Source organism: Amia ocellicauda, chromosome 10, assembly GCF_036373705.1.
Source record: "Amia ocellicauda isolate fAmiCal2 chromosome 10, fAmiCal2.hap1, whole genome shotgun sequence".
NCBI classification, from domain to species: Eukaryota; Metazoa; Chordata; class Actinopteri; order Amiiformes; family Amiidae; genus Amia; species Amia ocellicauda.
This window is the reverse complement of record NC_089859.1, coordinates 19,497,471-19,520,522: the sequence shown is the minus strand read 5'-3', so window position 1 is coordinate 19,520,522 and position 23,052 is coordinate 19,497,471. Positions and strand designations below refer to the sequence as shown.

The 23,052-nt window shown below is 47.5% G+C and overlaps 2 protein-coding genes across 4 annotated transcripts in view; one reads left to right on the top strand and one right to left on the bottom strand.

Annotated features, from left to right (window-relative positions):
• Positions 1–14,871, top strand: part of adam22 (ADAM metallopeptidase domain 22) — a 66,609-nt gene extending 51,738 nt beyond the window's left edge. The window contains exons 25-31 of one of the 3 annotated variants that reach the window (XM_066715410.1): positions 3,044–3,134; positions 3,470–3,487; positions 5,157–5,264; positions 7,329–7,429; positions 8,137–8,203; positions 11,946–12,069; positions 12,348–14,871. In XM_066715410.1, the coding sequence (XP_066571507.1) occupies positions 3,044–3,134; positions 3,470–3,487; positions 5,157–5,264; positions 7,329–7,429; positions 8,137–8,203; positions 11,946–12,069; positions 12,348–12,368 (530 nt within the window). In that variant the 3' untranslated portion in view covers positions 12,369–14,871. Of the gene's footprint in view, positions 1–3,043; positions 3,135–3,469; positions 3,488–5,156; positions 5,358–7,328; positions 7,430–8,136; positions 8,204–11,945; positions 12,070–12,347 lie in introns of all 3 variants that reach the window. The other 2 variants (XM_066715409.1, XM_066715411.1) reach the window with 2 other exon arrangements.
• A 281-nt stretch (positions 14,872–15,152) lies between these two features.
• On the bottom strand, positions 15,153–22,712 carry gtpbp10 (GTP-binding protein 10 (putative)). The gene is made up of 10 exons (XM_066715412.1): positions 22,492–22,712; positions 21,184–21,377; positions 20,098–20,189; positions 19,571–19,715; positions 18,628–18,701; positions 18,325–18,377; positions 17,957–18,064; positions 16,887–16,964; positions 16,004–16,127; positions 15,153–15,730 (listed from the first exon to the last, which is right to left on the bottom strand). The coding sequence occupies exons 1-10, from the start codon at positions 22,522–22,524 to the stop codon at positions 15,492–15,494; spliced, it is 1,140 nt and encodes a 379-aa protein (XP_066571509.1). The 5' UTR covers positions 22,525–22,712; the 3' UTR covers positions 15,153–15,491.
• Positions 22,713–23,052: the final 340 nt, after the last annotated feature.

The following is a 23,052-nucleotide window of genomic DNA, read 5'->3' as shown; positions in this document are numbered from 1 at the left end:
CAGTGAGGAGGGCAGGGCAGCTGATGCGTTCTAGAGGTGAACCTTTCTGTACGAGGAAATGAAATCTCAACAATAATGCTGAGTGTTATAAGGACCACATACTGTATATCATGAAAACTATACACATTTAAGTCCTTTTCCTTCTTTATTTATTTTACAGAATGTCATTGTTTTAATAACTGCCCATTCTCTAAGTGCTTTTTTTTTAGTTCCCATGTATGATATGGTTTCGTGGCCAGGACCGTTCAAAGCGTTTTCACACTCATTTTTTGTTGACAGGGTCATGTCTGTGTGGGAAATCTAGAGTGGTTTGACAGTGAGGTTAGATTTAAGTTCTTGTTTGTTGTGAACTTCCTGTGGTGTTTCGTCCGTACTGTCCTCGTCTCATGTCACATTTCCCAGTGTACAGTTATAGTAATGCTGACATGTTGATGAATGAAGCGTTCGTGCCTCAGCCCAAACCCTTCTCTCCTCTCTTCCTCCAATGCCCCACTTTCTCTCAGTCCTGGTCATTTGCCAGCACATGTAAATCACTGTGCCCACAATGGTTTAGACCCCTTATCCCTTGCTTGAAGGGTATATAACTTCAAATAGTTATATATATATATATATATATATATATAGGCCTAGATCATACAGTGAGGGAAAAAGTATTTGATCCCCTGCTGATTTTGTACGTTTGCCCACTGACAAATAAATGATCAGTCTATAATTTTAATGGTAGGTGTATTTTAACAGTGAGAGACAAAATAATAACAAAAAAATCCGGAAAAACGCATTTCAAAAAAGTTATAAATTGATTTGCATGTTAATGAGGCAAATAAGTATTTGATCCCCTATCAATCAGCAAGGTTTCTGGCTCCTAGGTATCTTTTATACAGGTAACGAGCTGAGATTAGGAGCACTCTCTTAAAGGGAGTGCTCCTAATCTCTGCTCGTTACCTGTATAAAAGACACCTGTCCACAGAAGCAATCAATCAATCAGATTCCAAACTCTCCACCATGGCCAAGACCAAAGAGCTGTCCAAGGATGTCAGGGACAAGATTGTAGACCTACACAAGGCTGGAATGGGCTACAAGACCATCGCCAAGCAGCTTGGTGAGAAGGTGACAACAGTTGGTGCGATTATTTGCAAATGGAAGAAACACAAAATAACTGTCAGTCTCCCTCGGTCTGGGGCTCCATGCAAGATCTCACCTCATGGAGTTTCAATGATCATGAGAACGGTGAGGAATCAGCCCAGAACTACATGGGAGGATCTTGTTAATGATCTCAAGGCAGCTGGGACCATAGTCACCAAGAAAACAATTGGTAACACACTACGCCGTGAAGGACTGAAATCCTGCAGCGCCCGCTGAAGTTTGCAAATGAACATCTGAATGATTCAGAGGAGAACTGGGTGAAAGTGTTGTGGTCCGATGAGACCAAAATCGAGCTCTTTGGCATCAACTCAACTCGCCGTGTTTGGAGGAGGAGGAATGACCCCAAGAACACCATCCCCACTGTCAAACATGGAGGTGGAAACATTATGCTTTGGGGGTGTTTTTCTGCTAAGGGGATAGGACAACTGCACCACATCAAAGGGACGATGGACGGGGCCATGTACCATCAAATCTTGGGTGAGAACCTTCTTCCCTCAGCCAGGGCATTGAAAATGGGTCGTGGATGGGTATTCCAGCATGACAATGACCCAAAACACACGGCCAAGGCAACAAAGGAGTGGCTCAAGAAGAAGCACATTAAGGTCCTGGAGTGGCCTAGCCAGTCTCCAGACCTTAATCCCATAGAAAATCTGTGGAGGGAGCTGAAGGTTCGAGTTGCCAAACGTCAGCCTCGAAACCTTAATGACTTGGAGAGGATCTGCAAAGAGGAGTGGGACAAAATCCCTGCTGAGATGTGTGCAAACCTGGTGGCCAACTACAAGAAATGTCTGACCTCTGTGATTGCCAACAGGGGTTTTGCCACCAAGTACTAAGTCGAAGGGGTCAAATACTTATTTCCCTCATTAACATGCAAATCAATGTATAACTTTTTTTAAATGCATTTTTCTGGCAGGAAAAGGGTAACATTTTAAGTTATATACCATTCACCATTGATGTGGAAGAAATCGTATATAAGGTTCAATTTATTCAGGCCTTTGCACCAAGTGTAACAAATAGTAATGAGTCATATTAACTAGCAAATTGAACTGTTTTTTTTCCAGTGAACAACATAATCTATTTGAATATTTGTTTTAATGTAAATAAGTTAACTTCTGTTTTGTAACGAATGCAGGGTGTGCAAAATCCAGATCACGGTGCAAAATGCTTGATAAATAAACCCCAACAGGAGAGTTAATTAGTCATCCCTCCTCTTGTCAATCCCATCCCAATTGGTGATGATTTTGTGGTTTCCTGATTTTCTTTTTTATCCCTCAATGTGTGAAATGCTTAAAATGTTCTTTCAGTTTTTAAGGACTTATTTGGTACGAAGTTCAATCCCAGAATGTCTATGAATTGCCAATTTGTAATTAAGATGATGGGACTTTGAGACGTTTGTTTAATGTTGACATCTTGGATACGCATAGCACCACACTGCAGGGAGGGACATGATGCCATCATCGGTGTCAAAATAAATCCATGAAACATAAATAAATAAACGATTCCAGCACCAAGTGGTCGCCTGCAGATGACTAAGCTAAGACACAGTCGCCCAGAGAGTGCGGTTGTGCTGCTTGGAGAGCTGCTGTGTCTTAGAGCCTCAAACTTGAACGATAACAAATAACGATCTTGTTTTTTCCAGCAATATTTATTTATTTTTTCTTTGTTTTGTGTTATTCCCTTATGAATTGGCCGATCCGATCTAACGATGTTGTAAGTGTGGACCAGGAGGCCACAGAGCGTGAGTAGAGCCTGCTGTTTCAGGGATAGCTGGTCCGGGTCTGTTCTGAGAGACCAGGCGTCACTTGAGCCACCGAGTGTTGAGGAAGTGATTTGTGTCATTGTGTCCCGGCTGGTATTCGAATTTCTAAACAATTGTTTCCTCTCTCCTGTTCTGCTGCAGGTGTCATTAGCACAAATATTATCATAGGCGCCATCGCTGGGACTATACTGGTGCTGGCTCTGATATTAGGAATCACAGCGTGGGGGTATAAGTAAGTAAACCATGCTGCTCTATCAGTGTCTGTTGTGTGTGCCATGCCGTAAACATCAGACTTTTCCACAATAGACCATTGTTCTTGTTTTTAATTATTTATGTTGTAAGAGTATAAACTGTGGCTATTTTATATCTTGAATATGATCATAAATTGGTGTTATCCCAATAAATGGTTATAAATCCATGTCATGTTGTTGGAGATCATAAATGTGTTCTGACTTTTTTGTTGTTGTTCCTCTCACTAACGCTGTTTCATTAACACAGGAGTGCCCTCTATAAAGTCTTTGCAATGGTAACTGATTTTTCTCTCTCTCTGTTCTCCAACTCGGAAAGAAACTACCGCCAGCGAAGGTAAGCTGTGCTTGAAAGAAACGATCGTTCTGTTGATGTTGGGGTTTATTGTAGAGATGTGTTTGTGTTTCAGTAGAATCGCACACACCTTGATTCCACAATGGCAATCTTTATAACTGTAGTACACCATGGGAAAACCACAGTTAAGTGTGGGAAAGCAATTCATAATAGCGATTTAAGTATATTCATATTAAAGTAAATTTGACAAATTAGGCTTGTTATTAGTTATTAATTCACAATTACACACCCTGTCTTTACCTGTCATTTGATAGCAATCTGTTCTTTTGTTTTTCTTTAGTGCCTTTGTCTGTTTCCATTCCTGAACTAACAATACTGATTCTTAATCAATACTTTGTTTTCACTAAATGGATTTAAATTGCTCTGTATTACCCTGACACACGCATTTGTTTCACCACACCCCCAAACAAATCGGTTTAAGATGTCAATTAGAGCCCAGTGCTGTTGACAAAAATCAGCAGCTTCATCCTAATGCATTATTTCCTTGTGACTCTTCTGTGTTTAAACACAAAGAATGACTTGGTTTTTAATTGAAAAACAAAGAACATGAACGACACGAACAAAATACAATAGAAGTTCTTAATAAGACATTGTTTGTTTAGGAATCAAAACTCAGATGTGTAAACTGAGTCACTGTACATACCGTGTGCGATGACCTCCCGATTGTCCAGTGTGTCTGTGTGGGCAAAGTGTCTGTCAGGCCTTGTCTTGTTCTTCAGATGGTTTTGTCTTTCATTGTGTTAGAGGATTGGGCAATGCTTCATTCTGAGTATTCAATAGACGCTTAATTAACTCTTACAGTGACGTCCTGTGACCTGTAAGGAAACAGTCAATAAATGTGATGTAAATAAAAGACAGTACCTGCACGCTCTGAGGTTCAGATGAAAGGAGAAATTAAATTAACTGATAATATTTAAATTCTTTGTCTCTTTAAAGAGGTCATAAATTAGTGCTTGTAGACCCCGGGAAAATATAAACGGTCTGGCTTCTCTCTCCCACAACACCGCTCCCGTCATTGTCATCTCGTAGTGGCTGTCTCATCCTGCCGAGGTCTCGGTGCTATATTATAGCGAAGTTGGGATGCAGTAGCGGGTGCTGTCGCAAACGCACACCAGCCACGGGCTGCATTTGGCGTAGTCGGCAGGAGTGCAAAAATGTGCATCTAATTAAAAACAGTGGAAAACCGCACAGTGTGCTGAGACCGTTACACTCTCTGACAATGCGTCAGCTGACGTTTGGTGTATATACTATAGAATGATACATATGAATTTGAATCTATATGAAACCCCTACATACACTCAGAATCAAGCATTGTCACGGATGAGCTGAACTAGAAAACAGCCGCCATTTACAACCATTGAGAACCGAAGCCACACAGTGGAGCCCAGTAGATCCAACGGATCTGTCTTCAATAGGAGGTCTAGTCCCTTTGCTTCTGTTATCAGATATAGATATAAATCACCCACTTGCCTGCTTGTCACATCTTTTTGAGAACCTGCCCCCCTTAATCCTGAGCATCAGATCAGCTGGTGAGGGAGATGCCACTGCGTTCCTGTTGAGAGCGGGCCGTACGGGTTTACCTGATTCTCACAGGCTTCTCTGTCTTGATCAGTGTCTCTTCTGTCCTGTCTTTCCTCTCACTTGTTTGTAGACAAATCCCACCTGGAGACTATGTTAAAAAGCCAGGGGACGCGGACTCCTTCTATAGTGACATGCCTCCCGGAGTCAGTTCAAACTCTGCGACTAGCTCTAAGAAGAGGTCTGCCTATCTGTCCCATTTTCAGATCTATACGTGTTCCTTCACTCCATCCATCCCCTCCATTAGTCAGAACATTTCATTGTTTGGCATCAGGTTTGACCGTTTGTTCCTCTTTTCATTCTGTGATTTATGAGTAACCACACACCTTTCTCTTGGTCATTTTTATCAACTGGAATTTGTACAAATAAAAATTATATTTCTCACACGGTTTTAGACCTGTGTATGCATGGACACAACTGAATTTTAATTTACTCAAATCCCATATAGTCATTATTAAAGCAAAATGTATGTGAAATCGCTGCCTCAGACAAAGAGAAAGGGTCAGAGGTTACGGACATTGTTCTTATTCTTGCACTCGTGTGTTGTGTTTGACGTTTTAAGTTTCCCACTGACACCCTCCTGCTCACTGTATTGAGGTTTCCTGTAGACGTATGTCACCGGTCACACAAAGGTTGTTTTGCTGAAAACTAAATATTGACATCACTCTGTCCTCGAGGCCGTTGGTCACTGGATACTGGACCCGTCCTCACAGTCCAGCTTTAGGAGCTGCATTAGTGTTCCCACAAGACCTACCATTAGTACAAGCCCTTCATGGATGAATATCTTACACCGTACAGCAGTGCCAATTGGCCACACATATCTGGTCACATGAGGAGTTGGCTTGGCCAGATCCCGAGTGCTCGGTGTAACACAATAGAGTCCACTGTCTCTTAAAGTTGTGTCAGAATTTAGTGAGGGGGTGATGCCTGGCAGTAAAAGCCCCAGAGTTCAGGTGTCTTTTAGAGACCTGCGCAGACACAGACGCCTGCAGACACCCAACGGAGCAGAGCGATCTGCAGGTGGAATTGATAGCCTTTGAGTCTTACTAATTGATCACAACCCAGATGGCACCAATGTAGACTCACAATGAAGCGCCATTGAGCCGTCCGGTCCCGTGTGCCCGGTGTGTGTCTCAATGTACGGCTATGTGTGCATGAATGAGTGTGTCATGTGTGTAGACATTGCACACTGGCTGGAAAGGAGCAATGGGCTCTGCAGTGGCAATCAAGTGTCAGGTCAGGGAGTCGGGCCTCGGTCCGGGGGCACATTAGAGTTTTTTATTTTTTTTTCCAACAGCAGCTCCCAGTGGCTTCAATGATGTTCTGATGTTTAAGGTTTTCACTAATTTAAACAAATCACACTCCTGTAGCACGTCACTCGACTTACTGTCACCACAAGAAAACCTGGAGTCTGGAGAGAACTGAATGAATTAAACCAGTTGAGGAACTGGCCTGGAACAAAGACCAGGAGACATTTCCCCTCCCCCCCCAGGACCGGAGTCTGTCCCCCAGGGCAATTTGTATCTGCTTGTCCTGCAGGCTATCTTTCTTCTCTTTATTTTCCCTCCCTGTTTTTTATGTCACTGTTTGCAAACTGTACAACAATATGCCACCACTTTATGTCAGTGATCCATTTTGCATGACAAAAGACACACACACACACACACACACACACACACACGCTGGGTCGCAGTGGCAAGCGCTTGCAGTGTTGCTCTCAGGGAGTTGGGGGTCGACTCCTTGTCCGTTAATGACCCATAGTGACCCGTCTACCTGCTATGCTTCACAGAAGGTCCAATCTTTAGGGTCCCATTTCATTTACAGCAGAAGGTGTTTGTTTGTCTGTTTCCTAAATGTATTCATTGTTAACAACCCGTTACTGGTGATCAATGTTAATGTGCCTGTTTATCTTTCCTGTTATTGGTCAGTTGTTTGTTTAGGGTTAAAAAAAAGCAAACGTTTGCTCCTCAAAGTAAAGCGTTGCTGGAGATCAGGTTTCTGAGTGTAGTGACAAACATGTAGATGAAGATGTTTTTGCTTTAGAAGGAGCTCTTTATTTGGTATTGATGCAGGGGTTGTATATACAGTTTGTTTAGTTTATTTAGGACAGGAGCCTTTCTTATTAAAACCATTGATATTTTACTGAAGATCACGACCTACATGTCAGCTTAAAAACAAGCCTTGAAAGCCTTGAAGGAAGTTGGTGTTGCTGCTGTCAGCTCACTGGTCCTGGTTTTGTTGTCAGGTCGAACGGCCTGTCGCACTCGTGGAGTGAGAGAATCCCTGATGCCAAACACATCTCCGACATCTGTGAAAACGGACGCCCCAGAAGTAACTCCTGGCAAGGTAACTGCGTGGTTTTTCCTCTATTACCTCTATAATAACTCATTAAATCACCTCTGTGGGGTTTAATTGTAAGCCCTCTGCACGCTGTGAATCGGAGGGAAAGGAAGTGAACTGAGAGAGCAGATGGTCCTAAAAGCTAACCTGTGTTTGATTAAATAGGTTCTGGTGTCTTTCAAGGATCTCTGCTCTTCGAGGGGCTGAGGAGATTTCAAATCAAATAAAGCACAATTGAGTGTCTCCAAGTGTTGCTAAACGGATGATCTGCGGGTGGCTGGATGTGCCTATAAAACATGGGGGACCAGGGTGGGGGACAGTGGTCCAGGGGTCAGAGGTCAGGGTGAGCTGAGCAGAGCCAGCTGAGGCTAAGCACTACAGTGCCCCCCTGCTTCACAGAGCTACAGGCTGAGAGGAGGTCTGTCACTCCTGAGTTGGTGGAGAGGCCATGCCAGCCAGCGTCTGCACATCAAATTAAACATGCAGTTGTGTTGCGGTTGTTGTTGCTGTTTTGTGTGTTCTACTGTGTGCTGCACTGAACTCCTGCATCAGTCAGAGAAGCCAGTTCCTGTTCCTGCTGACATTCGCCCCCAGAGACTGAAGCCCAGATCTCCAGTGGAGGGAGACGTTCACCTGCCTGTTTAATGACTTTCCCCTGAGTTGTAAGTGAAAACCTTGCTGTCCTCTCAGGCGACTCTGCTTTATGTTTCCAGGGAATCTTGGAGGGAATCGGAAGAAACTGAAAGGGAAGAAATTCCGTCCGCGCTCCAACTCCACAGAGTGAGTATTTATTGCAGGAGCTGTAATCTGAATGGCATCGATGTTTGTGGCGCCGGGCCGGTATAGACCGTGTTTATTGCAGTGGGTGACCCAGCGCTTTGGGTCCTAAATCATCCGCAGCCCAATCAGAGCTGACAGGGGTTTACACAGTATTGCACACGCTGGGCTCAATTGATTTTGTATTGAGTGACTCTGAGGTGTGGGATGGTTGGGAAGTTATTAGCTTCACCTTTACAAGGCCGCTTAAAAATTCTCATTATACATCCAGACAAAAGAATCCTTCAGAAAATCAAAGACATTGTTAAAGGTCAGTGGCTAGTTTTGCCCAAAACAAATATAAATAATTACTCATGTCGTTTAGGGATTATTTTACATAAACCAATAGACTCCTGCTCTTATCTGCTTTGTATTTTTATATACTTTTTATAAGAGTGTGTTTTACTTCTGTAAGTGTCTTCACAAGATTGTCGTGGATAAACAACGTGCCAAGACACGGTTCAGCCATCAGACACCTGTCTCGTACTGGACGATGCTCCCACACATGCATTACTTTCATTATGCAGAAATAACAGACAGGTTTCAGGCCCTGGACTGTTTTATCCTCAGCATGTCCTGCACTCTGTGCAAATGCGTCTCTGTGTCTGTGCTGCTGAATACAGACGGCTGTGTTAATGACGAGCACTGGGTTCATGAGCTCAGAGACAACACTTCTGACGCATTGATACACTCTTTGTAATGCCTTCAATACATGGAATGGTTATTGGAAAGATGTGCGTTAATGTTTCACATTGATTGGATCGATTCTCACTGTTATGGTCTGGCTTTTATTTGTTGTGTGTGTGTGTGTGTGTGTGTGTTTGTTGTACTGTTGTGTGGTTCTTCTTTAAATGCTGCCATTTTTATTTTAAGCATGAGCTGATTCAATCGTCCGACTGCTTGTTGAAATGACCTCGTGACCAAGATGCAAACTGTGCGATTTACCAGCTGACTCTGGGCTCTGCGCTCTGAACCCCATTGCGCCGCACAGCTCCTCCCTGCTGAGTTGGTGCCATTCCAGTGTTTCTAGCAAAACCTCAACCGGTTGAGCAAGTAACAACCCAAGTGTCCGACCTGACGACCGTGAGACTCTTCTCAAGTGTTTGGGCTCAGACTGAATCCTAACACCGGATGCAGTGCACGAATCCCCAGCCTGTCCTCAGGTGCGGTCCTGTTCCAACACAGAGTACCTGCCTGACCGTGTGAGGACCAGCGTGTTGCCTGTAGGGCTGGAAGATCTCCACTCCACTGGACGGTGAAACACATTCCTTGTATTGATCCGATTGTTTTTTGAGAAAAGAATGCTTGATCAGTTTAGTGATTTGAGGTTCCAATGCATTTGTCAAAACTTGTAAGATGTTAAGTTTTTAGCCAGCGAGGCGAGTCCTGATCACACTCTGATTATTTCCATTCAGTCAACCTCAGCCATTCACAAGCTGCTCAAGGGGACATTTCCTCAGGGGGTGAAAGGTCATGAACAGAGTGTGACAGTTGACCGGGTGGTTACAATCGAGGTGCGGTTTGAATGTCTCACCTTCCTGGCCAATCGCAGTTAATCCAATCGTAAAGGTGCCTGATCGTGTAAGTGCCCTGGGACCCGAGCGGGGTGCTGTGTGAGGGGTTTGGCCCCGGCTGGTGTGGCCCTCGGCACGTCACCCTTTGCATCTTGGTGGGGATTGTGAGTGTTGTGCCGTGCTGCCACTGTGTGTAAGATCTCCTCTCTATGTCACCCCGCCTCTCCTGCAGGTGCTATAGCCCTTGGTTCAAAAGAGAAAGTAATGTAGCTCAGTGGGTAGAAGATGTGAATAAAAACTCTGAAGGACCGTGTCTTAGGTATTTCCAAAAGATGATTCACTTTTTATTCCCCCACCCCCCTGCCCTTTTTGGTTTGTTTGGCCAGTTCCAGTTATGTACTAATACAACGGGGTCCACGGCGCTGCAGTGATTTGGCTGCCGGACCCCTGACCCCGAGGGGACACACCTAGGCCTTCACCTGCTCTAATCTGCTCCTGACACCTGTAACAGAGCAGCGCATGCCTCCCCTCCACCCCCCCGCTGAGTTGCGTCCATCTGTGGTGGTACTAGTGACCCGGCACTCCTGGGCAGGCTGGACAGAGGCATGGGACGCAGGGACGCCTGTCTTCTCTCATTGTCTCAGCTCATGCCCAGCACACCCCCGTCACCCGGTGTCTCTGTAACTGTAGCCGGATCTCACTGCAGCGCAGTGTTGATGAATCGGTGTTGGTCAGATTGTCCTCATTTCCGGTGCTGTAAACCACAGCCAGGCCGGGGCATTGCTGTCCTGTGGCTTTAATCCAGATTTGGGACGATTGTACAAAACAGGAGAACCAGCATGTTTTCTTACACAAAATATAACTCTAATGCTCGTCACATAGGGCTGGGCTTTAAAAAGCACTCAAACCCACTGAGAGTGAGTCTGTGTCCAGGATGCAGCCGTGGCTGTTTCTATACCAGAGCTGACACCTGGGGCAGCATTACTGAAGATTACAAGGGATGCAGCAGACAAGTGAAAGATGTTTTATCTGCACTTCGTCCCCTGGACTCCATCTCACGATTCAAAGCAGCTCCTTAGAGAGGGAAGAAGGTGGGGGGAGACCGTGAAGGTGCTTGATGTACGATGTGGAAGGAGCTTTACTCAGACGAGCCGCTCCTCACTCACCACAGCGCAGCAGCTGAGCCCTGGAGAGGATCAGGCAGGGGGAGGCTGTGAGGAGTGTGAGGATTGTGTGGACAGAGTGCAGGAGCGCAGCCCTTGACATGAAAGGAACAGGGAGCAGCGCAGGAAGAGTAGCTGCGCAGGCAGTGTGTCAGAGGGATGAGATGGGAACCAGTCGACCCACTGGTCAACCCACTGAGCGGCGCTGTCACCTGGGGCTGCCGAGCAGCCAGCACTGGGCCTCCGACTCGCTGGCGCACACTCACTGACACACACCCCGACACGCACATGATCCCAGCAGCCCTAATGTCTGCCCTCCAGGCGTTTGTGAATTTCCATGAAGACATTTCCAGTGCAGGATCGTCCTCTCCAGGCGGGTGTTGAAGCCCAGTCATTGTCTCGCTCACTCAGTGACTTCAGACACACACATTCATGTTTAAATGCCTCTCATCTTGTGCCTGGGATAGATTTAAACACAAACACATTTAACTGTAAGCGGCTCCTTTTCCCTCCTTACCTGTCGCTGCTCAATAACAGATCAGTTGCTTGTTGTGCTTTTGCTGCTGCTGTTGGTATTATTTTTACCTTATGATGTGTTGGTATGGCTTCCGTTTCTATAAGAAATTTCCCAGCATGCCACTGTCCTCCTCACTGCCTTCCGCTTGAGCTGCTGTCCCTATCCCAGCTGCACTCCCAGTTGGTCCCAGTCGCACTGCTGGGAGTGCAGCTGTCTCTAAACACTGGTGTCAAAGCTCTCTTGGTGCCCAGCGGCCTGGTCTGTCCTGCACTGTCTGCCTGTGTCCCCTCAGTGGGTCTGTGTGTGCGGCTCTGTGCTCTGTGTTGTGTGTGCGTAGTTTCCTGTTCTGTGTTTATAAACTCTGCAATTCCCGCAGCCGACAGCGAGTGTTTACCTGTGCTGCACAACTCAGTGTTGCTGTTTGGGGTGCATGTGGGGGCAGTCAGGGAGCAGACCAGCGCTGTGCTCAGTGTGTGAGAGCGATGCTCAGTGTGTGTTGTTCCTCCTCTCAGGACTCTCTCTCCCGCCAAGTCGCCCACCTCCTCCACCGGCTCCATCGCCTCCAGCAGGAAGTACCCCTATCCCATGCCCCCCCTGCCTGACGAGGAGAGGAAAGCCAGCAGGCAGAGCGCCAGGGTAATACTGGCACCCTGCACACTCAACACCACACACTCACCAGCACACCAGTTACTCCATCTACACTTACACCTCACTACACACCGCAGTTACCCCCATCCCCACTTACAGCACCTACACACTCAACACCGTCACACTCACTGCCACACTGCAGCCACCCCATCCACACTCAACACCCTCGCCCCACAGACCGAGACACTCGGCGCGCTTCCTGTTATTTTAAGGAGTCAGACGTCACTTCCTTTCTCTGACAAACTGTCTCCTTTCTCTTTCCTCAGCTGTGGGAGACGTCTATCTAAAACTCTTCTGACTCACTCAGCAACGACGTAAGAACTCAATTTTCTTCCGGTTTTATATGAGAGAAAACTAAAACAATCTATGAAATGAACCGAGGGTTTCCTCCCCTGCCTGGGGTGGCTCTGGGGGCGCCTGCGTGGGAGAGCCGGCTGAGCGCGCGTCCGTCCCCTGCGCCTCCCAAGAGCACAACTTCAGACGGGACGGCGCCGCCCTATCCCAGGCCGCTCCCGACCTCACCCATGGGGACAAGCCTCGACACCAAGCAGACCACCGCCCTCCCACGCCCGACACCGCGCGCCCTCCTCCGTTCGCTGCTCCTCCTCCGCCACGCGACGCCCACAGGTCATTACAAGCAGGATTTATTTAATATGTTTTGAAGCACGCGATCACTGTAGAAAATCCACACTGTATGCATGACACTGTTTATCGACGATGCCTGTAGTGTAAGAGGACGCATGCGGGAGAAGGACACATGTAGGGACTGGAACTGGATCTGTATTTAAGCTTCTTGATAATCGGCTCTCATCCTCATCGCTGCGGCGGCTGCAGACCACGCCCATTCCCGTCCCGTGTGGCTTTCTTTCCAGCGCTCGTTTTTGTTCCGTCACATTGGATTGTAAATATGTATAGATTGGAATTACATGCAAGTTTGTTTTTTAAGGATCTTTTAAAGATAGTTAGTTCTTCTCCTGTGAAAACCCTTAATCTGTCTCAGCCCGTTAGTTGAGCCACAGGTTATAACATGTTTGGGGATTTTTTTAAATGCATTTTATTTTACTGTGTAGCGTATCGAATACTAGACTCTTGTGCCCCCTCTTGCGGGGCAGTGACAAGGTTGTGCGTCTCTCTACACAATGCTGTTGCTGGGGTGTAAACTGCACTGACGCACAGCGGGGGCAGAAAGCTCTGTTTCAGCTCCGTCCCAAACAGCAGCACAGAGACGAGGGCAGATCCAGACCGCTCCTCCCCGGACCCCCACTGTACTGCGACTGTAGAGACGTGTCGCCCTGCAACCCCCCCCCAGCACTGAATTTTTCTGTGGAACAACATCACACGGGGTGAAGGGTTATCCTTTTACAAATATATATGTCATTTTAGTTTCCTTTAAAAGGCCAGACATGGCTGAAGAGAACTGCTGCAGCGATCCCTGGAACGCACGGGAAACGCCTCGTCAGCTGGAGGCGGGAGGACAGGATCAGGTGAGCAGGTGGCAGGAGAGCAGCTCCTCTCCGCACTGAGCTCAAATGAATGTACACTGGAGAATGGGGTCGACTCACTGGAACACAACAATGTCTTAACTACAAATATGAAGTCTTCATTGAACTGAAAGCTGTGTTCATCTATATGAAATTGTACTTGTTTTATATATTTTTAATGTAAATGATCAACATCTCCGTGATTGAATACTGATCAGGATCCTGTAGATTATTTTCTTTGATCATATGGTGCAGTTTATAGCCGTTAGACTTCATTAGCATTCACAGCGTTTTTAAAGTTGTGAACCAACATGTTCCCTCGTCATTTAAGTCGCAAAATTAGCTGACGTTTCACAGCATGTTCTGCAGGTTGTTTATCAAACAGTGCTGTGGTGTGGAGACGCAGAGACTGCTTTATATCTCACTCTGCTGATAAACGCGTCCCAGACGGGCATCGAACCCCTTCCCTGTAGATCTGCGTCCCCTCAGTCTTGCTTTGTCCTCCTTCAGTCCTTTCTTTTGTTTTCCGTGGGCTCTGGTGCTACGCGCAGCACATCCTGTCTGCATTTGCATTCGCACGCGCCCGCCTCTCGCCCATTTCTCCTGCCATACGAGCAGCATCGTGTTCACGGCCCTTCTGCTATAAAAACAAACTAATAGGAAGACCAAATAACCCAGTGCTTCCTAATTGGACTGAATATGAAGGGCACTCTAGCTTTACTATACCCCTGTTGCGTCCTCAATGTTAGAGACAGCGGTTGTCCCACATACAGATGTATACGAGTCCTTCAGTCATCTTCACGCTCCAGAAACACGGCCGGTGCAGTGTGCGTGTGCTGCTGCGCTGACGGGGACAGAACGGCACGGACGCGTTGGTGCTTTGCTAGACTTAGAAATATTTTCACAATTCACCATCGGCCAAAACCCCCGGCTTCCGCTGCCGTTCATCTGGGCTCTGTGTGAATGATTCTGCCAGTGGCTTCCCTCCTGCAACAACCCCGTTCCATCGAGGCCCGACCCGTCTTCTTTGAATGTATTAAGCAATTAAACGACGTCAGTCCACTGGCCTCTCACACCGTGCTCTTTCCAGAAGCGCCTGGACAGCCGGCCATCCTCCACCTGCCCAGCTCTGCTGCCTGCGTTTCCTGTGCGGTTTGGTCAACATGGTTTTCAACTGTAACCTCACAACTGCAGTCTTTCCTGTACTGTACATATAATAGAGTGACAATGTAAATCAATGCCCATGTTTTTCCTACAATATTAATATCATTCAGTATTGTAATATATTTAATAAAACATGAAACTTTCATTGAAATCGTCCCTGGTCCTGCTCCATTAAACATTCCCTCCACATTCGCCTGTTCCTCTGGGCTCCAGTCAGGAAGCGGCTCATCTCCCCGGGAAGCCCAGTTCAGTCCTCGAGCTCCTCCAGCACCGAGGCCAGCTTCAGAGCTGAATCTCCTTCCTGGAGCAGAAACCCTCGCTGGGAGGCAGAGAGTTGGTTACTTATTTGGGACAAACACACATGCCTGCACTGCACCCAAGTGCCATCAATAAAGATGTTTCAAAAACTCCAAACCATACTAGAGCTGCGGACTCAGGACCTTTATTAAATAAAATGCGCAGCAGTGTTAGGACGGGTTTGTTCTGTGAACGCAGGTTTCACGCGGCTGACTGGGCTGCAGCCCTTGAGCTGATCTCAGGGTCACTAAGTCGCACTAACAGTTTATTTGAAGGGCCCCAGCGATGCCAGTCTGCTGGGTAAGACATGTCCAGAGCCTCCTGATTGCTGTGGCCCTTGAGAATCCACCCAATCTCACGTGGGAGACCAACGCAGAGAGACCAGTACCCGTCCTGGGAGACTCAGGGTTAGCGACATCTCTCGGTGTCTCAGCAGGCGGCACACTGGCCTGCTCTCGGTATCCCTCCTCATGTCTGGCTCTGGCCTCGGCGCCACGGGACCACAGGGGCCGCTGGGGGCCGCAGGTCTCGGAGCTTCTCTCTGCGCTGCTCCTCCTGCGCGGCGTCGGCCTGCTCGTCCAGCGTCCATCTCAGGCAGGCCTTCAGTTCCGCGACGCCGTGTCCGGTGGAGGCCGAGACCGGGATGATGTGTCTGAAGCACAGGGCGCCTCTCGGAGCCGTTCCCTCGGGCAGCAAGAGGGCGAAGTCTGTCCAAATAGAGAGAGAAATGAGCTGAGCTCATCTACACAATACTCATCATAGAACCCGAGAAGAGACCTGTTCCGACCCTTCAGAGATTCATTGGGAGTCAAAAATGATTAAACCTGAATCCATTCAACAAACTCAAAGATCTCATTTATAAAGTGGTGTTAAACAAACAACGTTAATTAAACAATTGACTGTTTCAAATGAAGGCTGTGAAGTTTTAGCTGCTGTATGTATATTGATACATATTTATGTATAGAGATGAATGTGCTGACCTTCCTGGTGCCGCAGCTGCTCGACCAGCTCGTTCAGACGCTCCTCTGAATTCGGTAAATCCATCTTGTTGACGGCCAGCAGCGCCGGCTTGGTCAGCAGCTCCTCCTGATACAACTGCAGCTCCTGAAGGGAGACGAGCCTCACGGTCAACAGAGTCCGAGGCCAGGTTTGCACACCCACGCCCCTACACACGCGCACACATGGTGCCCTAGTGGCGGACAGTAGGGTTTGGTTAATATTAATTTGAATATCACAGACGGTGTGTGGGACAGGGGTGCAGTTTCAGTGACATGAATAATAAAGTTCTAATAACCCCTCTGCCTGCGCTGGGTAATTAAGCTCCATCAGTGAGGAATAGAAAACTGTGAGTGTAACACACAGACAGACAGGAAGTGATGCGTCTGCGTGAAGTCACCGCTATAGAGAGCAGGTGACACTGGCACTCGACTCTCAACACCACGGCAAGAGTCCGATCAACCTGAACCTGTGAAACAGACGCCTGTCTTTTGCTTTCCAAAGGTTTGTTTTTCCGAGTAAAACGATAACATGTCAGGAACTGAGCGCTCCTGGATGTTGTAGCAGAGTTTTTTCAAAAGGGGCAAAAGTTTGCTGGCAATTTCTGTACCCTTATTCAGGGTCACAATCTCTTGTCAAAACAGTTTATGTAACAGGCATCCTGTATCTCACGTGTATAAATATAGCACAGTAATGCACTTCTATTAATCAAGCTTTTAAAATCTCTTCCGCAGCTCGTGAGGACAAAGCGTTTCTATTTTTCAGGAATGTGGTAAATCATGATTAATTAGGAAATCTGCCTTCATTAAGATCTTGCTATTCAATAAGCATAAACAATAAAGCTTCTTAATAGAGGGGCTCTCGTACCTTGGTCAGGAGCTGCACGGCTTCAAAGGCCGTCCTGAACTCGGTCTTGTGCGACAGCTGGAAGCCACTGACATCAACCTTCAACAACAAGAGCAGAAGCCCTTCGTTAGTCAACACTGAGCTCCCGATGGCTCTCGACTCTCGGCACAATACACATCCTGTCAATACGCTGCGATTCATACTCTTCATTAAGGTTTAAAGATGCAAGAAACAATACATACACTGAAGGCACAGAGGGCGAGGCTCAGTTCAGCTAGTGAAGCCATTTCTCATTGCCAAGACGACGTATTGTGGGTGTTCATTTGTATTTGTATTGTTTATTAAAACGGATTAACAAAAAGAACAAACAAAATATCAGTGCAATTTCGTTGTTAAAGGTAAGTGTAATATACGCACTACACACACACAGCCCTACCTATTGTTCAGTGGACAGTGCTGCGAGTGTGTTGTTGAGCAGTGGGCTGCGCTCACTAAACCACTGACACCTCCTGTACTGGACTCCCAGCTGCCTGTGGTGTCGTGGCTTCTTTCAGGTCCTATCCTGTTCTGACTGCACCTGTGTGCCCTGTGTCCCTCTTGCGTCACAGACCACAAACCTGTACCCCGCCACAGTTCCCAGCCCACAGGCATCTTCTCAAAGAGCCCAGTACGCAACCCCGAGGCCTCAGTGTGGCAGGCAATGCCATGGTGTCTGAATGGCGCTGCTCTGCTGCCCTCGGGGCCGGTGCTGCAGCATCAAAGGGGCCACGGGGCTAAAAGCTCTCGACAAAAGCCAGAAAAGGCAATTTATCCGAGACACGGCAGGGACAGTGGAAACAGCCCGAGACTCGGATGCGCTTCAAAGAGATCAAATGCTGCGACAAAGGGCAGAGCTTTCAATGTGCAGGAGTGACTGACACCCCACAAAGAGGAGCCACGAAAACTGAAAAGACAAATCAATCAATACGTCTTCTGCCTGAATTTCAGCACAACAGAGCAGGAGGGATTCTGGGAGCCCCGAGTCACAGCGGCTGACACACGCCGGGCCGCCCTGCTGTGCACTGTGCCTGGGGGCACCGCGCCACACTCACCACGAACAGCAGCTGCCTGGTGCGCTCCACGTGCTTCAGGAACTTGTGGCCCATGCCCTTGTTCAGGTGAGCCCCTTCGATCAGGCCAGGCAGGTCCGCTACCGACACCTAAGGAACACACAGCTCTGAGAAATGACTGAAACACACACACTTACTATACTTGTGTAAAGTGTAAATTGGAATTTGTAAAATGTATTTTGTATTGCTATGTTTTAGTTAAATTGAATTTGTAATGATTGATGCCTTTTACTTAACTGTATTTTTGCACTTTGTTTGCACTTATGTTGTGAGTCGCCCTGGATAAGGGCGTCTGCCAAGAAAATAATAATATTATTATTATTATTATTAACACACACACACCCACGCACCTGCTTATAGTCTTCATACATGATCTTCCCGATCTCTGGCCTCAGAGTGGTGACTGCAGAAAGACAACACATCCACACATGAACAAAACATAATAGTCGTTTATGAACACATTAACAGACACTAATAATATGAAGCACAGAATTGCATTTTAGCTATTTGTCCATGTTCGATGGCCAATTGTCATGGTTTCTATCTTCCTAGAGGTTGCTACGAATGTGACATAGATCAATAAACAAACAGATACACACACAAGCAAACCAATAAATAAAATAAAGAGGTCAGTGTATTTAATCCACACTCACATGGATAACTGGCGATCTGGGGCCGGGCCTGGGAGAGCACACTCAACAGGGAGGACTTGCCTGCATTGGGAAACCTATACAACAAAATACAGAGGGACAAGAAAACAGGATCGGCGTGTGACGTGGAGACCCGCCTGCACGGCACGAGAGCCGTGAGATTCAGGGCTCAGAACCCGGCTCATTCGGGCCGCAATCAACGGTGGTACACGAGCACCAAACGGGCTTGGTCCGTCGTTAACCGTCACGGTTATCAAACAACCAACATGACTCTTTCTATCACACGAGAGGAGACAGACAGAAGTACGGACCGCCCGGAGTCGGGTCGATCAATAATCCCTCTCGGTGCCCCCTGCCCCCCACACTATTGTTCCCGGCCCACTTCAGCCGATATAAACGTCAGAGCCACGTGCGTTGTGTCCTCAGCCCTCTGCTCAGACGGCGCGGCGATGCTGAAGACAAGCATTTCTCAGCACTGCGTTTATCTGAGCCACTTGCTTGGCTGCGCTCAACGCCTCCCGTCTCTCCATCACGCAGGACTCAGCTGCACAATCACTGATTTTTATGGGTTTGGTTTTTCTCCACCCAGGGTTAAAAGGGAGCGGGAGCTTTGCATCTTTTATCGGATTCCTTTTAGGCAAAGCTGACCAGTTCTAGTGTTAGCAGCACTTCCATAGGGCCACATAGAAACGGTGCATTATAGTCACCCCTACAGCTGGGCTGATGGTTTATTGGCCAGACTTACCGAAATGTGTAGCAGCACCAGCACAAACTGTTCACATTTTTTAAATTCATTTATTTCCCCCCCTGACAACAAATATGAATGTAAATATTTGTGCGTCTGTATACATTGTTTAGGCCTGAAAGGGCATCATTACTACAGTTTCGCATTTGTGCCCAGCGTCTCCATTTGTGAAGGGAAGCAGCTGACTGACTGATCTCTTACCCCACGAGGCCGAAGTCTGCGATGAGCTTCAGGTCTAGCTGGATGTGCCGAGTCTGTCCTTTACTGGGCAGGAACCCAGAGGCCAGGCAGCCCCCACGGCCCCCCCGGGCCACCAGCACACGCTGCCCCTCGTTGTCCAGCTCCCCTGAAACACAGACAGGTCCTGAGCCCCCCGTCCGGACCCCACCACACAGACAGTGCCACCGAGCCTGGCTGCCAGCAAAACCCACACCTGTTTGGTTTATAGTTTAATTGCAAAATCTAAACCTATTTCTACATCAATTTCTTCATTGATTGACGGATGGACTGATTATTACTATACGTCTTAATCAGGCTCTTATTCAGGGTGACTTACAACTGTGACAATTTATCACATTAGGTTTACACACAATTACTCATTTATAGCTGGGTTTGTACTGGTGCATTCTGGGTACATGATCCTCATGAGTCCAGAGCCCTGACCACCAACTCCCCCCCCCAAAATGGCTGCCCGTTGATACAGAGAAAGATAGAGGAGCAGTGTTTACCTATGACCTTCCCGGTGTCCGTGATGACCGTGATGCCCGGCGGAGCCACGATTTCGCAGTCCGCTCCCGAGCCACCCTTCAGAGCACGCACACTGGAACGACACGCAACACACGTCACTCACAGCACAGGAGAACACAGACCGCACCCCTTTGTAACAAATTGGCGCTGTAAGCGTATTAAGTTCACAAACTTTAAACCCCTCTCATTAAATCCCCTTCATGGCTGTGGCATCATTTTGGGATTGAAAGAGTTTTCATTTCACCTGCAGAAATCTGACCTGGTATCTGTGCTCAACCTCAGAGAAAGAGGATTCAAACACACTTTGTTTTCCCTAATTGCTTAAAGAGTTAAAGAGTTGTCTTAAATTGTCTTAGAGAGTTTGTAGTGCTGCGGCATTAGAGTCACTTTCCATCCGACTCATCACACACAGTGGAGTGAATAACAGCAGTGACATGAACTGGGAGGCAGTCCTCAGATGAGCCCAGAACACCTGGCTCTGTCTGACCCGGGCTCGGCTCTTCTCAGCTCTGTGACCCGACTCTCGGGGAGCGTGTCCCGTGGGGAGAGTGACGCCGTGGTTCTGACTTGACGTAAGCGATGACGCGATACATGATTCGTGACTCTGCTGCGTGTTCTCTCTTTCTCCCTTCAGGAACAATGTTAATGGCAGCAGAAGAGGACGAGCCACACAGCACACTCAGCACGGCACTCTTTATCCTCTCGGGGGCTGCTCTTCTGACTTATCAGCTCCAGCCCCCCCGCACCACTGCGACACTGCCGAGCCCCCGCCACTCCAGGCGTGTTCATATCTCACATGAACACCAGCACCTGAGAGTGCCGTCAGGATTAATACACACGCCGGGAGTTTATCAACACTGTTTGCATTCCGCTCACTAAAATAAAATCCTACTTTATCCCCAGACAGAAACTTTTATCTTGGCAGCTGCAGCATTTAACACTCTGCCCCCCCCGACTCTGAATGATGGGGTGAACAGATACAGGGCGTCTTGTTCATCTCCGACACCTGCTTCACTGAGAGAGACAGTAACCGTGGGTTCAAGGGGATGAAACCCCCACAGACTCACCTGCTGTTCATCCCCACGCTGGCTACGAATCGCTTGTGGGGGTGTTTGTCCTTGATTTTCTTCAGGGTGACCCCGTCTTTGGCGACCACCCAGACGTCACCCCCTTTCCCTCCTTGGCCCCCGAGGCGAGGCAGGCCCATGCCCCCACTGCCCCCTCTCACGTACAGCCGCAGGTTGTCTACAAAGTTGCCGTACTGCGGGGGGAAAGAGCAGACAGCCACGGGTAAGACGTCATCATTCCTCAGGCGTCGGAGGAAAAGTTCATCTGTAATAAGTGCTGATTGTTGCTGATGCGACACAATCAATGGCACAGCAATTCAATTTATTTCGCAAATATGAAATATGCAATTCCTTCTTATATAAACACACACATCAATCAATGGCTGACCGCATTGATCTGCGGGGGAAGGTTTAGGAGGAAATTGAAAAGTCATCAGTAGGGTTTATGCAGCTGTGGGCTGTGAATTACTATCTTACCCCCCCAGCACCTGCACAGGGCCCGTGGGCGAGACACTCGAACACCTCCTCGACGCTGGGATACAGGAAGGAACTGAATGGGAATACTTGAACTATTATATTCCTAATCAATCCAGAGATACTAGTAAACCTATCGTGCGATGGAAGGCTTTAGGGATGCAGTAGAAAACCAAAGAGCCATTAATCCTGACATCACTCTCAGGGTGCTGGTGTCTTCCAAGCCTTTTGTCGCCACAGGAAACCTCGACTGTCAGATCCCTGGAGGCGACTGTGCAATAGCACAACAAGCACTGAGGGTGAGATCCACTCAGGTTAAACATGGCCAGTTTACATGTAGTTTTAGAAAAGGTGGCGCTAATTGAGCAAAACCCCAGGAAAGAGCCACAGCAGAGTCGTGCCTCTGAAGGGCTGCGTGGCGTCGCAGTGTAACTCAAGCACATGCACTATAACACACACTACACTGTGTATCAGTGTCTTCTCGCTTTCTTCAGTTCAAACACTTGAATGGGCTTCATCAGCAAACAAAGACCACCCGTAGAAAGGACACAGGTCTTTAAACACGCATTTGATCGTGAGCTCACATCTTCATCTGATCACATCATTGATAACACAACTAAACCCCGCGCTTGTGTTCCTCTCCTGATAACACGAACATGACGTCATTGCGCAGCCGCTCCGTGACCGATACGCGTGATACGAGTGAGGGGCTTTACAGCACTTTCTAGCACAAGACTGTAAGCTGGTCGTTAATGTATCAAATGCGACGTGTAGACAGCCCCCCCCCCGCCACACACACAATCACAAACCCGAAACAGTTTGAACTTCACTGACCTTCCTCAGAGCCGCTCGGCTGCACCACACCATGCTGCTGTCTGGGAATAAAATACACACAAAAATAAACGGCACCTAAACGCATATGTCTTATTAAATGAGACACAGCCGAACTGTTGTTATTGAGCAAATCCGCAGTAAGGAATCCCTCTGGAGCTCCTGGGGTAAACCACGTTTCTCTCACAAACAGGAAGTACACAGCGACCTGAGACCGACCGCTCATTGGAGGACACGACTGCCAATCACTGCCGTAGCCACTCGCAACGAAGGGGGCGTGTTTAAGGAATGCCGCTACAATGTCACTGATACAAGTAGTAAATTAATATGAAGTTAATCTTTCATGTTTGAAAACCACGAATGATCGCGCATTAATTACTAATACTAGCCTATTAGACTAGGGCACAAGCGGGGACACACGTTACTGTTGTCATTCAAACGAATGATCTGAAAACGCCCTCACCTTTGAGAATAAGAGGATAATGATTAGCATTAGTAATACACAATACCAGATATGCAAGCCATGGCTGTGTAACCTGGACTCACCTTATGGACGAATTATAG

What these genes read in the sequence shown, in the direction of transcription:
- gtpbp10 (XM_066715412.1), bottom strand. Translation starts at nt 22,524, where the DNA reads ATGGTGTGGTGCAGCCGAGCGGCTCTGAGGAAG. An exon ending in CCAGATCGCCAGTTATCCAT is followed by an intron (nt 18,378 to 18,627) that starts GTGAGTGTGGAT and finishes GTCTTTCTGCAG; the next exon opens with TCACCACTCTGAGGCCAGAG. An exon ending in TGTATGAAGACTATAAGCAG is followed by an intron (nt 18,065 to 18,324) that starts GTGCGTGGGTGT and finishes TGTGTTCCTTAG; the next exon opens with GTGTCGGTAGCGGACCTGCC.